The following is a 17503-nucleotide window of genomic DNA, read 5'->3' as shown; positions in this document are numbered from 1 at the left end:
CAGGCCTGTCTAAAAAAGGTTATCATTGCAAATTTTTATTTTATTTTAAATCAGCAAAGCCATGTCACTTATTTATCTTCTAATGAGGATGAATATTTGCATGGTAAAATAAACACTGATGATTTAATGTACCCAGTATAAGAAGCATAATACTCATTAACAGATACAATCTTTCACTGAGACATACAAAAACATGCTTAAATAGATCTAGCTATATAATATGACATATTGATGTAAAAGTTCTCCACATTTTTATTAAAATTAAGATTAGGACATCATATCCTTTACCCATTACTATTTCAAAAAATAAAAAACTCTATATGCTTTTTCAAAAAAAGTTTATTTTGAGGGCACCCACACGGTGGAGGGACAGAGAGAGAGAACTCCAAGCAGGCTCTGGACTGTCAGTGTGGAGACTGACACAAGGTTCGAACTCCCCAACCCATGATATGACCTGAGCCGGATGCCACCGGGTCCGCTGAGCCACCCAGGTTCCACCCGGGTGACTGAGCCACCCAGGTGCCCCTATGTGCTTTTTAATTTCAAAGTGTCCTCTTCATCTTTGTGAGCTAGTTACCTACTACAAGGCATTAGTAATTCCTTTCTTTCAACTCCCTATATCTTGCTGTTTTCCTTTGTCCCCTTTGCTGTGAACCAAGGTACTTTTCTTTAGCAGGGTGTTTCTGCTGCAAACCCAGTTGCTACTGCATTATGCAATGAAGTCAGAAGCCTGAGCTTGTGACATCAATATAGGTTGCTATGGTAACGCTTTCCATAAGTATTACAGGCTCTTCGTTGTAGGTTCAAAAGAGGACTTCGGCACAGTAGCAAAATAGCTGGAGTTATTCAGCCTAAATTACAACAATAATTGATGCAAAAAATGTTTTATGCTAACTATAATAAATACAGATTTTTATATTTAAAAAAAAAAAAAAGGATATGTGTTGTTGCCGAAGAGCAGAGGCCAAGTGAGTATGTTAAAGGCATGGAGGCCTGGCAGCCTGAGAGATTTTTCAAGGAATGCCAGCTACATAATAGGGCTTAAGGAGAATGTGGTATTACTGTTAACCACAGTATACAGAAGATTCTTGTTGGGGAAAAGGAATGAAGACCTATACTAAGAAAGCACTAGGAAGGAAGGAGGGAAAAATGCAAGTCATTTTTATGAGGCAGAATTAAAAAGACCAGATAACTAAGTATGAGTGTGAGGGAGGGAGAAAAGGAATAAAATGTGACTCTGAAGTTCCTATTAACTATTCTGGCTGGCAGGGTAAATGGCAATCCCATTAATGAAAGTAGAGAATCCAAAGGGGGAGCCGGTTTATAAAGGTAAGTGTGGGCAGCATGAGAGAAAGCTGAAATCGTGGGCATTGATGAGGCCACCCAGGGGGAAAAAATAGCACCAAATGAGGGCTGGGGATGAGACTCTGGAAAAAATGTCAGCCTCGGAGAATCTTATCTACCACAGAAGCCTGGGAGGAGCATCCAAGGAGGGAGTGGCCAATAGGGAAGAAGGTTATGAATAGGTCAGGCAGGGTGAGGGCTGACAAAAAGACACTAGATTTCAAAAGGACAGTGACTGGCCCTTTCCCCAGAATGTTATGAAACAGTAAGCCAAAGAACGGGAGCTGAGGAAATGGGAGGCTGAAAGCATTTCCCAAGCCCAGATGTGAAGGAAAGGGCATGAAGTTGGTAGGAAAGATTTTTGTTTCCTTTCTTTTTAGACTAGAGAAGACATTTACCACATTTATACAAAGAAAACCAACACTAAATGGTGATATGAGGACACAAAAACAAGATGGGAGATAGAGGACAGTCCAAGGTACAAGTAGAGTTCATTTAGAAAGGCAGAAGGGCACCTTTTCCTTGGAAACTACGTGTGAGAGCATAAATACATTTAGAGATCAAGGAGAAGCAGGCTACCAAATTCTTTTTAAATTATAAAATAAATTCTAGGGGCGCCTGGGTGGCGCAGTCGGTTAAGCGTCCGACTTCAGCCAGGTCACGATCTCGCGGTCGGGGAGTTCGATCCCCGCGTCAGGCTCTGGACTGATGGCTCAGAGCCTGGAGCCTGTTTCGGATTCTGTGTCTCCCTCTCTCTCTGCCCCTCCCCCGTTCATGCTCTGTCTCTCTCTGTCCCAAAAATAAATAAATGTTGAAAAAAAATTTTTTTTTAAATAAATTCTACAATCAGTAAATAGCACCTGAAAAATGACAAATCCATTGGAAATACTCTAAACACAGATGTTGCAGTATCTTAATGGGGCTTACACAGAAAAAAATCCAAAACTGCGAAACAAGTCAATTGCTTATTTAATGAAAATCCACTTAGATATTCTAACAGTCTGTGTTTAAGCTTGCCAGTGCTAATTAATATAAAATTATAGGATTCTCTTTAAAAAAAAAAAACAAAAAACTCAGCACCTATGAACCACTATCTGGAGATATCCTGGGTTCATATTTTGAATAAAAAAGGAATTATACCTTCCAAGTTTTCCTTGCTTACTGGTTAAGTACTTCTAAAGTATGCTATATGCTTATGGTTTTTAAAGTTACATAACAAATGTTTTGATTTGAAATCAAATTTCTGAGAAATATCAGTGGTACTTGTGTGTTTACTCTTTTTCTTCTGCTTCCTAAACTATCCAGACCTCAAGTCAAGATTTATCTTGCTCGCTTTCTCATTTCCCAGGATCATTCAACTCGGAATTTTTATTTACATGACATCCACACATTTCCCATTTTGATTGTTCCAATAAACTTTATTGGTTTGCTTGGACACTATGTAAGTGAAATGACACACTGTTTCTATCTCGGAACATGTTCAATATTTATGGGAGATTCTGGTTGTAAAAGAGACTAAGTCTTTGACAAGCTATTTACTTAGCATCATGACAATTCCATCACAACTACTATTACTGCCTAAATTCTACCATCATTTTGCCACTGGGATTGCTCTGCTTTCAAACAATTTGGATTACCAGTATTAATCCTTGACCTGAAGGTACATGATTCAGACATAAACCCCATGTCACATTAAACAGAATTATAAAAAATCCTAAGCATCTAATAATTAGAGCTGGTCTTTCAAAAAACAAAGTTCTATAATACTTTGAACATTCTATTAGTACTACACTTTGAAAGTTCTAGTAGTAGTACTTTGAAATAATTACTCGGTGCTTAACAGGAGGCAGACACTGTTCCACAAACTGGGGATTCAATAAACAAATGCTTAGTAAAGTCAGATCCTGATAAGTACGATAGACCAATATAAGGGAGAGGGGGCATGGAGTGCTCATGTGTAGATAGTTGAGTAAGGCCTTGATCAGTAACAGCTGAGTGAATCCAAAGGCTGTTAAGAAGTGAGCCACGCATGTATCTGAGAGAGAAACAGGCAAGGCAGAGAAAACACCAAACACAAAGAGACTGAGGCATGAGTATAAGTGGTGTTTTTGAAGGGAGGCTCCAAATGGCTGGAGCTGAATGAGGAAAAGAAAACGGTAAGAGATGAGACAGGAGAGGGAGTGTGGGCCTGCTAATTTTAAGGACTTCGGTCTTTACTCTGTGTGGGAGTAGGGAGCCACTGGATGGTTTGAGCAGATGACTGACAGTTTGACTTGTTTTAAAAATAATTATTCTGGCTACTTTTGGGAGAATAGACAGTAGGGGCACAAGGATGTAGGAGCGTTTTTGGAGGCTATAGGCAGATGATACGATAGTGGCTTAGAACAGGAAGTTGATAGTAGAGGTCAAAAGAGGTGGTGAACTTTGGATATATTCTGAAGGCAGGGCCTACCAGATTTGCTGACGGATTGGATTTGGGAGATAAAAAAATGAAGGATGACTCCATGGTTTTGGACCTTAGCAACTTTAGGAGCATGGCATTACTATTACTAAGTTGGGGAAGACTGAAGGAGAAGCAAATTTGGGAGGGAAGATCAAGAACTCAGTTTTAGTTATGTCGAGTCTGAGCTTTAATTAGGTTCTGAGCAGAGATGTCAAATAATCAGTTTTGCATGCATAATGTAAGCTCCAAGTCTGGAGGTCAGGGGATAGGTCTAAGGGTAAAATTTAGGAAGAGGGCACGAAATTGGATGAGATCACAGTGAGTCAGGAAACAAGAAAGAAGAGAGGTCTAAGGAAACTTCTTCACCTTAAAGACATGGATGTAAAGCTAAAATCACAAGCAATTCTAAAGGTAGGGATTTAAGTCCAAAATGTAGAGAACTTCCCCTACCTTGAAAGCTCACTTCAACTCCCTTCTGTCCAAGTTAAATTTTTAAAGATTTTTGATTTACATATAAATTTAAGAAACTCAGGGGCACCTGGGTGGCTTAGCTGGTTAAGCATCCCACTCTTGGTTTCAGCTTAGGTCATGATCCCAGGGTCATGGGATCAACCCCTGCATTGGGCTCCACAAAGAGTGTGGAGCCTGCTTAAGATTCTCTTTCCTTCTGCCCTTTCCCCCAGCTCATACTCACTCTCTCTCTAAAAAAAAAAAAAAAAAAAAAAAAAAAAAAAAAAAAAATCTAAGAAACTCCAGAAAACCCCTTAGGGGTCACCTTGGCCCATGGGTCTCAAAAATAATAAGTAATTCATTTTTCCAATGACATAGTCATTACAGGTTTCACCTTAAATTTGCTTAAAAGCAAATATCAGTTAATTCATTTACCTAAGAATACATTAATACAATATAAAAGAAGTATAAAAAAGTATATTTGGAAAAACTAGAGCCTTGCTCTCTCTCACCTTCTCATTCTGTCATGGGGAAATGGGATAGGACTCTAAAGACAGAATTCGCACCACACACAGCATCAGGTCACATGTTTCAAAAGAAGAAACAGTAAGGCCCTTTTAAATTTCCATTTCAGAATTGTCCTTTTATAGTACTTTCTAGCTTTATATTCAATATACCCAAAGTTGTGTGTGTGTGTGTGGGGGGGGGGGTGTTAACGGGAAAATTGGTTTTATTCAATATTTAACATGTACTTTATACACTTATGTCAAATAATGATTTAGCCTAAGCTGAAGTATGTGCTAGTTTAATAAACCTTCATTGGATGTCAGACTCTATAGGGCATCCTAGCCTAGAAGTTCAGTCTGTGTAGATTTATCTATTCTTTGAAGCAAAAGTCTTCTGTAAATGCTGGAATTTTTCCTCCTCTTCCTGAAGTTAGGAAATGATTTCATCCCTCTCTTTCAAGCTGTAGCTTCAGCACTGAAGATTCATCTTTCATTATATCCTGACAAATTCTCTGCCAGCTAAACAAGGAGCTCCAGAACCAAGATCGCCTGCCTGTTAGAGGAAGGCCCTACATCCCCAAAGTTTTATACTTCTCTCTGATAAAGAAGTTTTGAACTGTCATCTTTTAAATGAAAAACAAAACAAAACAAAACCCTATGTTATAGTCTCAGAGAAATATAAAATACTGTATCTATATAGGTACCTATATAGGTATATAGGTAACATAAAAATGGTTACAAACATGTCAAAGGATTTAAATCTTGAGTAACCATTTAAATCGCACAAGTTACCTTAAAAATATTCAAACGCGAATGAGTCGCTCAATTGCTCACTCTGCATAGTGCCAATACCCGAATACTGACTATGAACAAAGCCATGACTGTTTGGATTAGTACCGTTTGATGGCCCTGACTCATTCATCATACTGTTATCTGTACAATTGAAATCAGATCCCTCAAATGCCTCGGACTGTGCAACAAAAGCCGTCGTACTGGAACTGGCGCCTGCTGACAGACTGGAAGAGGACATCTGATGGAGCTGTCTCAAGTCTCTCGGGTCTAACACTGAATTACATGAGGGGTTTTCAAGATTCATGCTCACAAGTCTTGGATTATCAGACTCCCTCATGCTGTCATTCATATTCACAGGGCAATTCGGTAGCATGTTGGCATCAGAAATACCATATAAATCAGCTGATGACATGGATGATGCTTCCATTCTGCCTATGTCATTAGCATTGTTATAAATGCAAGCATTAGAGGCATTCAAATCACTCACAAGAGGTATTTCCAGATATGGTGAGACACCTTGTGAATTAGAGGAAAGTGTCCCCGTTGAAAAACTACTCAGTGGATTTGTGTTGACTGAGCGTGAGGTGGGGTGGGCCCCTGAAGACCAGCTTGAAGGCTGAGATACCATTGCAGGTATGGCTGAAGTATGATGTGACAACGCACTCGAGATGGACACAGACGAGGAATAGTAGGAGTCTGCTTGGCTTGAAATGCCTGAGGTCCTGGACATATCTGTCAAAACTGCACCATGAGAAAAGTTGGATTCTGTGGGGGAGGAAAATACATTTTTACAAAACTGAAATAAAAGTATAAAAAATATCTCTAAATTAAAATAGCATAAACACACTAATAAAGAAAACTTTCAAGGACACTGATGTAACAGTTTAGATAAAAATAGTAAATTGCACTAAAATTATTACATGAGTCTAAAGCTGCATTCTGTAACGCTGTTTTACAAATACCTTTAATTTTGTAAGTTATTTGGGCATAGTTAACTTCACTCCAGTTAAATATGAAAATCTAGCTTCTGAGGCCCTAGAAAGGTATTTTTGAAAAGTGAAAAATAAATCCCAGAATTTCAGGGGTCCCGGGCTGGCTCAGTCAATAGAGCATGTGACTCTTGATCTTGGGGCTGTGAGTTTGAGCCCCAACATTGAGCATAGAGATTACTTTAAAAAATAAAGCATTAAAAAAAAAATCAGAATTTCAGGTAATGGGAATCTAAATAGCCAAAACCTTTCAAATTCACTATTTTTAGGAGAAAATGGAGGGATGGAGGAAATGCTCATTAGGGATGATTGAAAAATCCACATAACTTGCTAAGATCTATTAAGCTAGAACTCTAAAGTACCACATAATTCCCAGTCAGAAAGAAATTAAGGATTCTGTATTTATTTATATAGTATATGACTGCTATACATACTCAACCAGGAAAAAGCACTGATTTAAGAATGTTAAGGGGAACGAGAGACTTCTAATTAAATAACCCTGGTTGAATGATCTAAACCAGAGGTTCACAACTTTTTTTCTATAAACAGCCAAATATTTTAGCCTCTGTGGGCCATACAGCCTCTGTTAGAACTACTCAGTTCTGCCGCTGTAATGCAAAAAAAAACAGCCACAGACAATATGTCATCAAACGAGCGTGGCTGTGTCCCAGTAAAACTTTAAAGATAAGCGACCCGCCAGATCCAAACCACTTCTTCCATGACACACCATAATTAAGTAAAATTACCACCATATGAACAAATGTAATTTCTCAAACAATGAATCCCAAAAACATAATCATAGTTTCCAACAGGACCTTAAATGGAGATCAATTCATTTAATATTCAAAGCATGAAATAATTTGTGGGAATGGAAAATAGCAAAGAAGCAGTTTTCATTCTTAAGAATGGAATTCCAATATACTGTGCAAAGCACTGATCTTTTGACCATTTAAAGAATAGTCTACAGGGGATGAAATACCTTTTTTGATGAATCGTCCTTCTCCAGTTGATCCTAAGCCAGGTCTAGGTCTTTCAGGAAAATTAACTGTTGTGATAAAGTTTTTTCATTATTAAACGCAATTTTAAAAATAACATCAGTTAAAATTTGGAAAATGGGATAAAGTAAAAACCCCCAAATCTATTTAAATACAAATCAATCCAAAATACTCTTACCACAATCTTGCCACAGTTTCTGGAAAAGTAGAGTTGTTTTTTGTTTCTTTGCTTTATTGCCATAAGTATCTGGTTAAAAAGAAAGCAGGAAAGTATGTGAATCATCATAGGATTGTGCTGCTTCTCCTTCAACAACTAAATAGGTGTTTTATTCCCATACAGAAAATGCTTTAAATATATATATATAATATGGATTTAGTAAGTATTGCAGAATGTGTCCCAAGTCAGCAGTAAAAGGTATAATACTCATCTTGTTTTCTTATAACACCTATAAGTCAACAATGTCAACTAACACAATAAGGACAGATTAAGGACCAAACCAAAATGAAGACCAGTTTCTGAGTGGCAAGTTTTCCACCTATAAAAAGGGCATGATAAGGACAAAAACAGAACCTCAAATATAAAATAAATTTTGATGAACAGTTCGGATACTTTGAAACTATTCCAGATTCCTTTCTAAAGAAAGAGATGCAAAAGAGCATAAAGATCAATTGGTAAAAAATCAGCTGAAAACTTTCAGGAAATAAAATGTAAATCATGAATAAACACTACTGTATTCAAATGTATCTAATAAGAAAATGTCATTAGGAGAACTAACTTTAAGAAATATATATTGGGGTGACTGGGTAGCTCATTTGGTTAAGCATCCGATTTCAGCTCAGGTCATGATGTCACAGTTCGTGAGTTTGAGCCCAGCTTTGAACTCTGCTGTCAGCGTGGAGCCGGCTTTGGATCCTCTCTGTCCCCCTCTCTCTGCCCCTTCCTCACTCGCACCCACATGCTTGTGCTCTCTTATTTTACTGAAAAATAAGTAAACGTTAAAAAAAAAAATGAAAGAAATGTATAAAACCTTACCACCAAGAAATCGTACCTTTTTCGTCTGGCAGATATCTAAAATCCATGGATTCACTAACTTCCTGGTCAGAAGGTCTCCGCAGCTGCATTTTTACTGTTACTGGTTCTGTTATAGCTCTGCAATATGGTGGAGTCTTAAAAACAATGGCTACTTGACGGTGTACATCAGCTTGTGAAAAGATACCTTTTGCTTCCCAATCGTTCAACACAAACCGAACTTCTATGTCATCTAGTGAATACAAAAGCAAAGAAATAGCAATGGGAAAACAAAATCCATCTATTAATGGGTGGCTCAGTCAGTTGAGCTTAGGTCATGATCTCATGGTTTGTGATGGGCTCTGTGCTGACAGCACAGGGCCTGCTTGGGATTCTCTCTCTCTACCCCTCCGCTGCTTGCCCACACGTGCTCTTTCTCTCTCTAAATAAATATGAAATAAAATGGTCCCCAACTTACAATGGTTCAACTTAACAACCTCTTGACTTTATGATGGCGTGAAAGCAATATGCATTCAGTAGAAAGTGTATTTCAGATTTTGATCTTTTCTGGGCTAGCAATATGCAGTACAATACTCTGAAGATGCTGGGCAGTGGCAGCAAGCCACGTCAGCCACCTGATCAGGAGGGTCAACAACTGACACAACTGTTTTTCACTTTCAGTACAGTTTTCAATAAATTACACGACATATTCAATACTTTATTATAAATAGGCTTTGTGTTAGGTCATTTTGCCCAACTGCACGCTAACGTAAGTGTTATGGGCATGTTTAAGGTAGGCTAGGCTAAGCTATGATGTTTGGCAGGTTAGGTGTATTAACTGCATTTTCAATTTAAGATTAGTTTCAATTTACAGTGAGTTTATCATGGTGTAACCTCACTGTAAGCCCAGGAAGATCTGTATATTCTAAATTCAATGAAACAAATAAATAAATACCTTTCTGAACTTTATCACATAGTAGAAATATTTCATCTCCTCCTCTGACACTTCCACAGTTCTTGTTTACACGACAAATCCTTAATTCTGCAGTATTTGGAGCACCTAAACATAAAGGATTTTTTTTAATTAGTAATATTTTTTACTCGTTTTTTACGGTGAGAATTCTAGGAAAACAACTTACAGGACAGATAAAAGCTTTAGTGTATAAATAAATTAAGGACACTAAAAACATTAATAATCCACATCTGTCCTTTTCCTTTTTAACTACATTGCCCAAACTGGTTTAGAGCCTTGTGACTTCATTTCTCGGCAATAATAGGTCCTCTAGTTAAATCTCCCTGTTTCTAAATTCGGATTCTTTCAATCCATCCTACACAGTGTCACCAGATTAATCTCTTCAATCATGACTATAACTCTATAGCAATGCAATTTCATGCTGACATGTATAGGAATATAATTTCAATAATTCTCCCTGGCAATTCAAAGTTCTCCATGATAAGGATACTCTGATCCACCTTTATAGGCCTATGCTCCACTATGCTTCTACATGCAACACAGGCAGTCATATATCATGAGTGGATGCATATAAAAGCAAATACACACACACACACAAACTTTGAGGGCAATTTCATAATCTTCTAAAACTACAAATATCCATATCCTTTGATCTAGCATTTGCCAACATTTCTACTTTTATAAAATTATGCTAGAGACACATCTGCATAAAATATGCACATACAGGATATATTTACTGAAGTACAATTTGTTAGAGAAAAAAGTCAAGGAGGAAGCAAACCAAATGTCTTGTAATAAGGTAATGATTTCACAAAATTGTGATATAGCCATATAAAGAAATATGCAGTTACTGGAAAGAATAAGGTACCTAAAGGGGGAACAGGCTGAAGATATATTGCTAAGAGAAAAAAAAATTTTTTTAGAGGATCTGTAATTTTTTTTAAAGTTGCCAAAAATATATTGTGTGAAAACGATGGTTTGTTTTTACATATGAAGAAACTGGTTAAACATACCTGAGAATAGTGATTATCTTTGGAGGAGGAGGAGATCAGAGAAGATTACTCCTATTATTTTAGTAATACTTGAATTTTTCTTACAATGATCATACTTTTTTCTAATTGCCAAAATACTATAAAAAATTAAACTAAAAAACCCCATAAGCTAATGCTATAAATATAAGAAAATAAAGTACTTACGGTTGTCATAAATTGGGTTAGAGACAACAGGAGGTAGAGCAGTTGTCAAATTACCATGTTCATCAGGGAGGAAAACTTGAAAACATAATCTCACCACATTGAGGTCGCAGTCTTCAATATCAAGCAGCTGTTGTTCAGGAACTAAATATAAATAGTACAATTTTTTTAAGCATGTAAAACAGTCACATAGAACTAAAATCCTGCTAGGTCCTCCTCCTTGCGCAACATATCCAATAACCCTAAGTAGCATCCAATCTGTGCTAACAAAACAGAATGGCACACAATCCAAGAATGCCTTTTATCATTACCAGCACGTAGTCAGTCACTAACAGTATTAAGTTATAGCCATGGTCAGGAAGTAACTATCCTAAGTTATCTGAAATTTAGAGCAGAACCCCAAACTGACATTAATAATTGACAAATTCTTACAAAGCAGTTGCAGATTATATGCAACAGAGAATAGGAAGAATATAAAAGAGAATATAAATCTCTATAAGAATTATTATCATCCCTGTTTTACAGATGAAGAATTTTATGTTTTAACGTTTATTCATTTTTGAAAGACAGCGACAGAGTGTGAGTGGGGGAGGGGCAGAGAGAAAGGGAGACAGAGAATCTGAAGCAGGCTCCAGGCTCTGAGCTATCAGCACAGAGCCTGACGTGGGTCTTGAATTTACAAACTGCAAGATCATGATCTGAGTCAAAGTTGGACAATTGACTGAGCCACCCAGGCACCCCAAGAACTGATGTTAAGGAGATGAAATTACTTCTCCAAAGTTTCACAGATAGGCAATGGTAGAGAAGGAATTCAAACTAAGACGTCATTGAATCCTGAACCTATGCTCTCAAAAACTGAACTCTATTAGAAAGCTTTACGTATGTTTTGCATAAAAATGACATACGTAGAAATAACTACTAAAATTCAGAACAATATGTTAGGGATTAAATACCCTATAGAATTAAATACCCATATAGAAGAAAATAGATGATATAAGATAACTAGCTAGTTTCCGTAAGGAATTTTATGTACAAATTAAGTTTGCTTTAAAAGGAACAAAAACACTAGCAGGAAAATTTTACAGTTCTGAAAAAATATAAAAACCTATTCTTTATGACAGAATAGATGTAGTAACAGTTTATTAAGTTGATATTTGAAAAGAAATACAGTTCAACAAGAAAATATTAACTGCATTTTCAAATAACATAAGCTGTAGCAATAAATCATAACAGCCATATTTTTTTTTAATTTTTTTTTTTAACATTTATTTTTGAGACAGAGAGAGACAGAGCATGAACGGGGGAGGGGCAGAGAGAGAGGGAGACACAGAATCGGAAGCAGGCTCCAGGCTCTGAGCCATCAGCCCAGAGCCTGACGTGGGGCTCAAACTCACTGACCGCGAGATCGTGACCTGAGCCAAAGTCGGACGCTTAACCGACTGAGCCACCCAGGCGCCCCAACAGCCATATTTTTTAAAAGCATGAAATACGCAATGTGGAAATTTTTTATGAAATTTTAGTTTTCAGAAAGTATTAAAATTTGAAATACTAAATTTGAAAACACAGTTAAATACCAAATTCTTTGGTCCTTACAGGAAATAACTAATAAAATGGCAATGCAATTTTGACTGTTTTTATTTAAACTATGCTCACAGTCTTTGTAGCTATCAGAACATTTAAAATATTCCCATTAGTGCTCACTGCTATCAGTGTGGAGCCCACTTGGGATCCTCTGTCCCCCTCTTGCTCTGCCCCTCTCTTACTCATTCTTTCTCTGTCAAAAATAAACATTAAAAAATTTTAAATATTCCCATTAGTATTTTTTTAAGTTAGCTTTATTCATTTATTTATTTATTTAGAAAGACTGTGAGCGGGAGACAGGATGAGAGAGAGGGAAAGAGATGAAAGAATCCTAAGCAAGCTTCACGTTGCCAGCGTAGAACCCTATGCGGGGCTCGAACTCAGCAACTGTGAGTTCATGACCTGAGCAGAAATCAAGAGTCAGACACAACTAACTGAATCACTCAGGCGCCGCTCTCATTTGCATTCTTAAGCCAAGCATTTGAAGGAGTCTACAAGAACATATCTGTGTAACTAAAAAGTCAAAATATTATGATATGAACACCTGTGATGCAGGTGTTCATATCATAACATAATATGACATAACAGGGGTGGTTGAAAGTTTATTACAAATAACAAAAGACCCTTTTTTTTTTTTTTTTTTGCTGTTATCACTTACAAAAGGTTTTAGGAGCTTTATGTCAGGAATGGGGGTGAAGACCAAATATATATTTATTATAAATCACAGTATCACAGAAACCCATAGAGGTTAAGTTCAGAATGAGAGGCTTCTTTTTTTCCAGATATAGCCTGCCAATTTTCTAAGAGGTGGCTAAGAAAATGAGAAGTTAAGATAAATTCTCAGTAGCCTGTAGGGGAAAAATAAAGGGAGTTCAGGGTATACCGAGGATGGAGGACCTGAAAAATGCCCAGTTCTTTGGTTGGGGCCCTGGAGGAGCTACACTTCAGGAGTTAAGAATGAACTGGAGGGGCGCCTGGGTGGCTCAGTCGGTTAAGCGTCCGACTTCAGCTCAGGTCACGATCTCATGGTCTGTGAGTTCGAGCCCTGCGTCGGGCTCTGTGCTGACAGCTCAGAGCCTGGAGCCTACTTCGGATTCTGTGTCTCCCTCTCTCTCTGACCTTCCCCCGTTCGTGCTCTGTCTCTCTCTGTCTCAAAAATAAACAAACATTAAAAAAAAAAAAAATTAAAAAAAAAAAAAAAAAGAATGAACTGGAAAGATACCAGGTCCACAGAGATGAAGTCCACTTTCAAATAACCTAAATCATTCACTGATTTGAGGTGATCTGAGATTGCTAGTGACTAGTCACCTACCATAAGAAAATCTTCTGAAGGCAGATAACAACATCCTAGACCTAAAATCCTTAGAATTTTTCATATACGATGACTGGTATTCTATTTCAAATAACCAGGCATATGAGGAGACAAAATAAAGTGATTTAAAACAAAAAAAAAAGAAAAGAAAAACAAGAGTCTATAGAAACACTGCAAAAGATTCAAATAGTGAAGTCTTCAGAAACCTGATTTAAAAGAACTACACTTAGAGGTGCCTGGGTGGCTTAGTCAGTTAAGCATCTGACTCTTGACTTCAGCTCAGGTCATGATCTCACAGTTTGTGAGTTTGAGCCCTGCATTGGGCTCTGTGCTGACAGTGCGGGGTCTGCATGGGATTCTCTCTCTCTGCCCCTCCCCTGCTCACGGTCTCTATCTCTAAATAAATAAATAAATAAAATATTAAAAATAACTATACTTAATGTACTCAGGAGTTGAAAGACAAGATTGAACTTAGTACAGAACTTGAAACTATTAGAAAAGAAACCAAATAAATTCTAGAATTGAAAAATACAATAAACTGAAATTAAGAATACCATCAAATGTATCAACTGTTTTATAAAACTTTGTTTTGTGTCTTCTCTTTGTATATGCCAAGGACTAAAATCTGCTTACCAAGATTTTCTATCGAGAGTTTTTAAAAGTATTGATTTACACTAAAATTTGTAATCCATTTTCAGCTGATTTTTGTATATAGCAAGAGTTAGAAAAATCCAACTTAATTCTCATATTTTCTTAAGTCTGTTTCTGGGGTCACAATTCTATTCCACTGGTCAATCTGTCTATTGCTACCTCAATACTACACTGCCTTAATTAATACTTCTCTTTATAATAAATTCTAGTATCTGATAAAGCCAGTTTGTCATCGCTATTTCTCTTCTATAAAATATCCTCCTTTTCCTGTTCAGAATAATTTTATCATATATAATGAAAAATCTCAAGAGTCTGGAATTGCATTGAATCTGTATGTCAATTTGGGGGAAAATGCCATCTTTATAATATTGATATTAGTAAACATGACCTATCTCTCCTTCGGTTTAGGTGTTCTCCACCCTCTCATAATGAAATTTTATAATTTTCCCTAAAGAAATCTTCATTGTCATTTCTCAGATTTGTTGCCATGTACTTTATATTTTCTGACAATATTTCCTTTAATTATTTATTGTTGATATATAGAATGCTACTGATATTTGTATATTAATTTTATATCCATTCTTCTTGAGGTTAGTATTTTGATAATATACTTGTATATCTTTTTGAGTTTTCACCATAAAGAATAGCTTCTGATCAGTACAGTTTTATTTCTGCGTTTTCAATCAGGTGCCCCTGCATTGGCTACACTCTCCACTACAATGTTGAACAGAAGTAGCAAGAATACACATTCTTAACTTCAAAGCATGCTTCTGATGTCTCCTTCATTTAGGATAATGCTTGCTACAGGTTTTTAAATATATACGTTATCATTCTATAATACAAAATGCAGTATTGTGTTCTGCAATGTGGAGAATGCTTCTCAGCTTTTAAAAATATGCAAAATCTGACGAAGAACAAATTCTCTTAAATTCCTCTTAAACTAGTTTAAAATTTCCCTTTATATTTATCAAAAAGCAACAAGGTAACAATTGTTCTTCTTAATCTGTCTTTAGAAATAAATATTACTCCTTAGTCCTAAAAGCAGTATGTATAAGAATTTAATTTTTATCGGAAAAATATCACCATGATGTATTTCTCTTGGAAGTAGGGATTCAAAATTTTAAAGTCAATTATAGTGTATATTAGCTCTAGAGATGTGACATTTCCAAAATTCTAATACAGTTAAATATTACTGAAATACAAGTAAACATCAGGACAAAAATACACAGTATATAGGCTAATAATTTTAAAAGCTCACTTCATTTAAAAGTCATTTGGGAAAAAAGCTCATTTCATTTAAGTCTCATTTCAGAAAAAAAAATGAAGTTTAGTTATAATTCATTTGACTTGCTATTTAAAATGTATAGAGGGGCGTCCGGGTGGCTCAGTTGGTTAAGTGTCTAGCTCTTTTTTTTTTTTAATGTTTATTTTTGACAGAGAGCGTGTACTCGTGAGTGGGGGAGGGGCAGAGAGAGAGGGAGACACAGACTCTGAAGCAGGCTCCAGACTGTCAGCACAGAGTCCAATGTGGTGCTCAGAGTCCAATGTGATGCTCAATCCGATAGATCATGACCTGAGCCAAAGTCGGACACTTAACCGACTGAGCCACCCAGGTACCTGGAAGCGTCTGACTCTTGATTTTGGCTCAGGTCATGATCTTGTGGTCGTGGGCCCGTGTCAGGCTCCGTGCTGAACGTGGAGACTGCTTGGGATTCTGCCCTCTCTCTCTCTCTGCCCCTCCCCAGCTCACCTCTTCATGCACTCTCACTCTCAAAATAAATAAAACTTTTAAAAAAATGTATAGATTAATCTGTCATGTATAACATAAGAAAAGCTAACATTTAAAGTGCTTACATGGCCAGGCAAAAGGTAAATGGTCACAGCCATCTATCATTAATTTACTCATTCTTTCAAGGTATTTATTGAGTTACTGTTGTGCTGTGCACTAAAATAAATACCAGATACAGATATGAAAAGACCATGCCTGCTCTTAGTGAGATTAGTGTCTCCATGAAAAATAGGTAAAGTAAAATTATATAACATGAAAAGTGTTATAATGGGAGTATGTTGAATACAGAAGGCATAAAAGAAGTACCCCAAGTTCTGCCCATGATAATCAATAAGGTCTGAAAAACTAAAGCGAATGCAGTAAAGAAAGGATAATGAAGTACTCAAGAGCCTTTTTTTCTTCTTGTCTTTTAAAAACAAAAGAAAAAATTTATTTATTTAAGTAATCTCTATACCCAACATGGTGCTCAAAGTCATGGCCCCAATATCGAGTTGCATGTTTAATGGACTGAGCTAACCAGGTGCCCCTCTTCTTGTTTTTTAAGCTTAAAGTTGTGAGGAAAGGCTCTTATATTTTCTTGTATTAAACCAGACTTTAGAGACCAGAATGAATCTATGTTAGAGACCACTTGTCTTTTTAGACTGTGTTATCTTTCATTTTTTTTTTTAATATTTTTTTTCTTCTGGTGAGGACTTTGTTTTTTTTTAATTTTTTAAATGTTTTATTTATTTTTGAGAGAGAGAGACAGAGTGTGAGCAGGGGAGGGGCAGAGAGAGAGGGAGACACAGAATCCGAAGCAGGCTCCAGGCTCTGAGCCATCAGCACAGAGCCCGACGCGGGGCTCAAACCCACAAATGGTGAGATCATGACCTGAGCTGAAGTCGGATGCTTAACCGACTGAGCCACCCAGGTGCCCCTGTGTTATCTTTCAGACTACCAATATAAGATAATCCCTCCAAACTCAAATGTAAAATAGTCTTTGTAACAACTCAGTGTCCTCAATATGGAAAAATAATAAGATACTGAATAAAACTGAATTGTAAATTCTTTATTGTCAAAATCCTATCGATTTTAATCAATGAATATTAGAATTCCTTGTACGTCATTAAACACATAGCTAGAAAATGATAAATAACTTAAATTTTTTTCAGCTTTTGTTGTAAGAGTCCTCTATGAAGTCTAACTGCTATTCTTTTATTCCAGCTAAGTGGACACTATTAAAACTTGATATTGGAACCCTTCATTAAATTCTTCGTGCAATTTAGATTTCAGCACATCTTTGACAATTTGAACAATATTTTTACATGAAACCTTAAGTTTAACACTACTTGACTGCTGTATATCCCTTTTTTGTAAGAGATAGTTCTAAAGAATTAATAGCAAGAAAAGTAAGGAATGCCCTTAAAACATACTAGTTGATGTAGTACATAAACTAATCCTACACAAAGTTAAGAATAATTTTTACCAGTTTTTGTA

General features: G+C 36.6%; 1 protein-coding gene across 1 annotated transcript in view; it reads right to left on the bottom strand.

Moving 5' to 3' along the window:
- Window positions 1–4497: 4497 nt before the first annotated feature.
- The window catches only part of REL (REL proto-oncogene, NF-kB subunit), a 35583-nt gene continuing 22577 nt past the window's right edge, over window positions 4498–17503 (bottom strand). Inside the window, exons 5-10 of the mRNA XM_003984028.6 lie at window positions 10698–10838; window positions 9484–9588; window positions 8569–8781; window positions 7698–7766; window positions 7504–7569; window positions 4498–6300 (exon numbers count right to left, since the gene is read on the bottom strand). Of these exons, the coding sequence (XP_003984077.1) occupies window positions 5537–6300; window positions 7504–7569; window positions 7698–7766; window positions 8569–8781; window positions 9484–9588; window positions 10698–10838 (1358 nt within the window). The 3' untranslated portion in view covers window positions 4498–5536. The remainder of the gene's footprint in view (window positions 6301–7503; window positions 7570–7697; window positions 7767–8568; window positions 8782–9483; window positions 9589–10697; window positions 10839–17503) is intronic.

This window comes from Felis catus, chromosome A3, assembly GCF_018350175.1.
Source record: "Felis catus isolate Fca126 chromosome A3, F.catus_Fca126_mat1.0, whole genome shotgun sequence".
NCBI lineage: Eukaryota > Metazoa > Chordata > Mammalia > Carnivora > Felidae > Felis > Felis catus.
The sequence above is the reverse complement of the archived record's forward strand: the minus strand, read 5'-3'. Positions and strand labels throughout refer to the sequence as shown.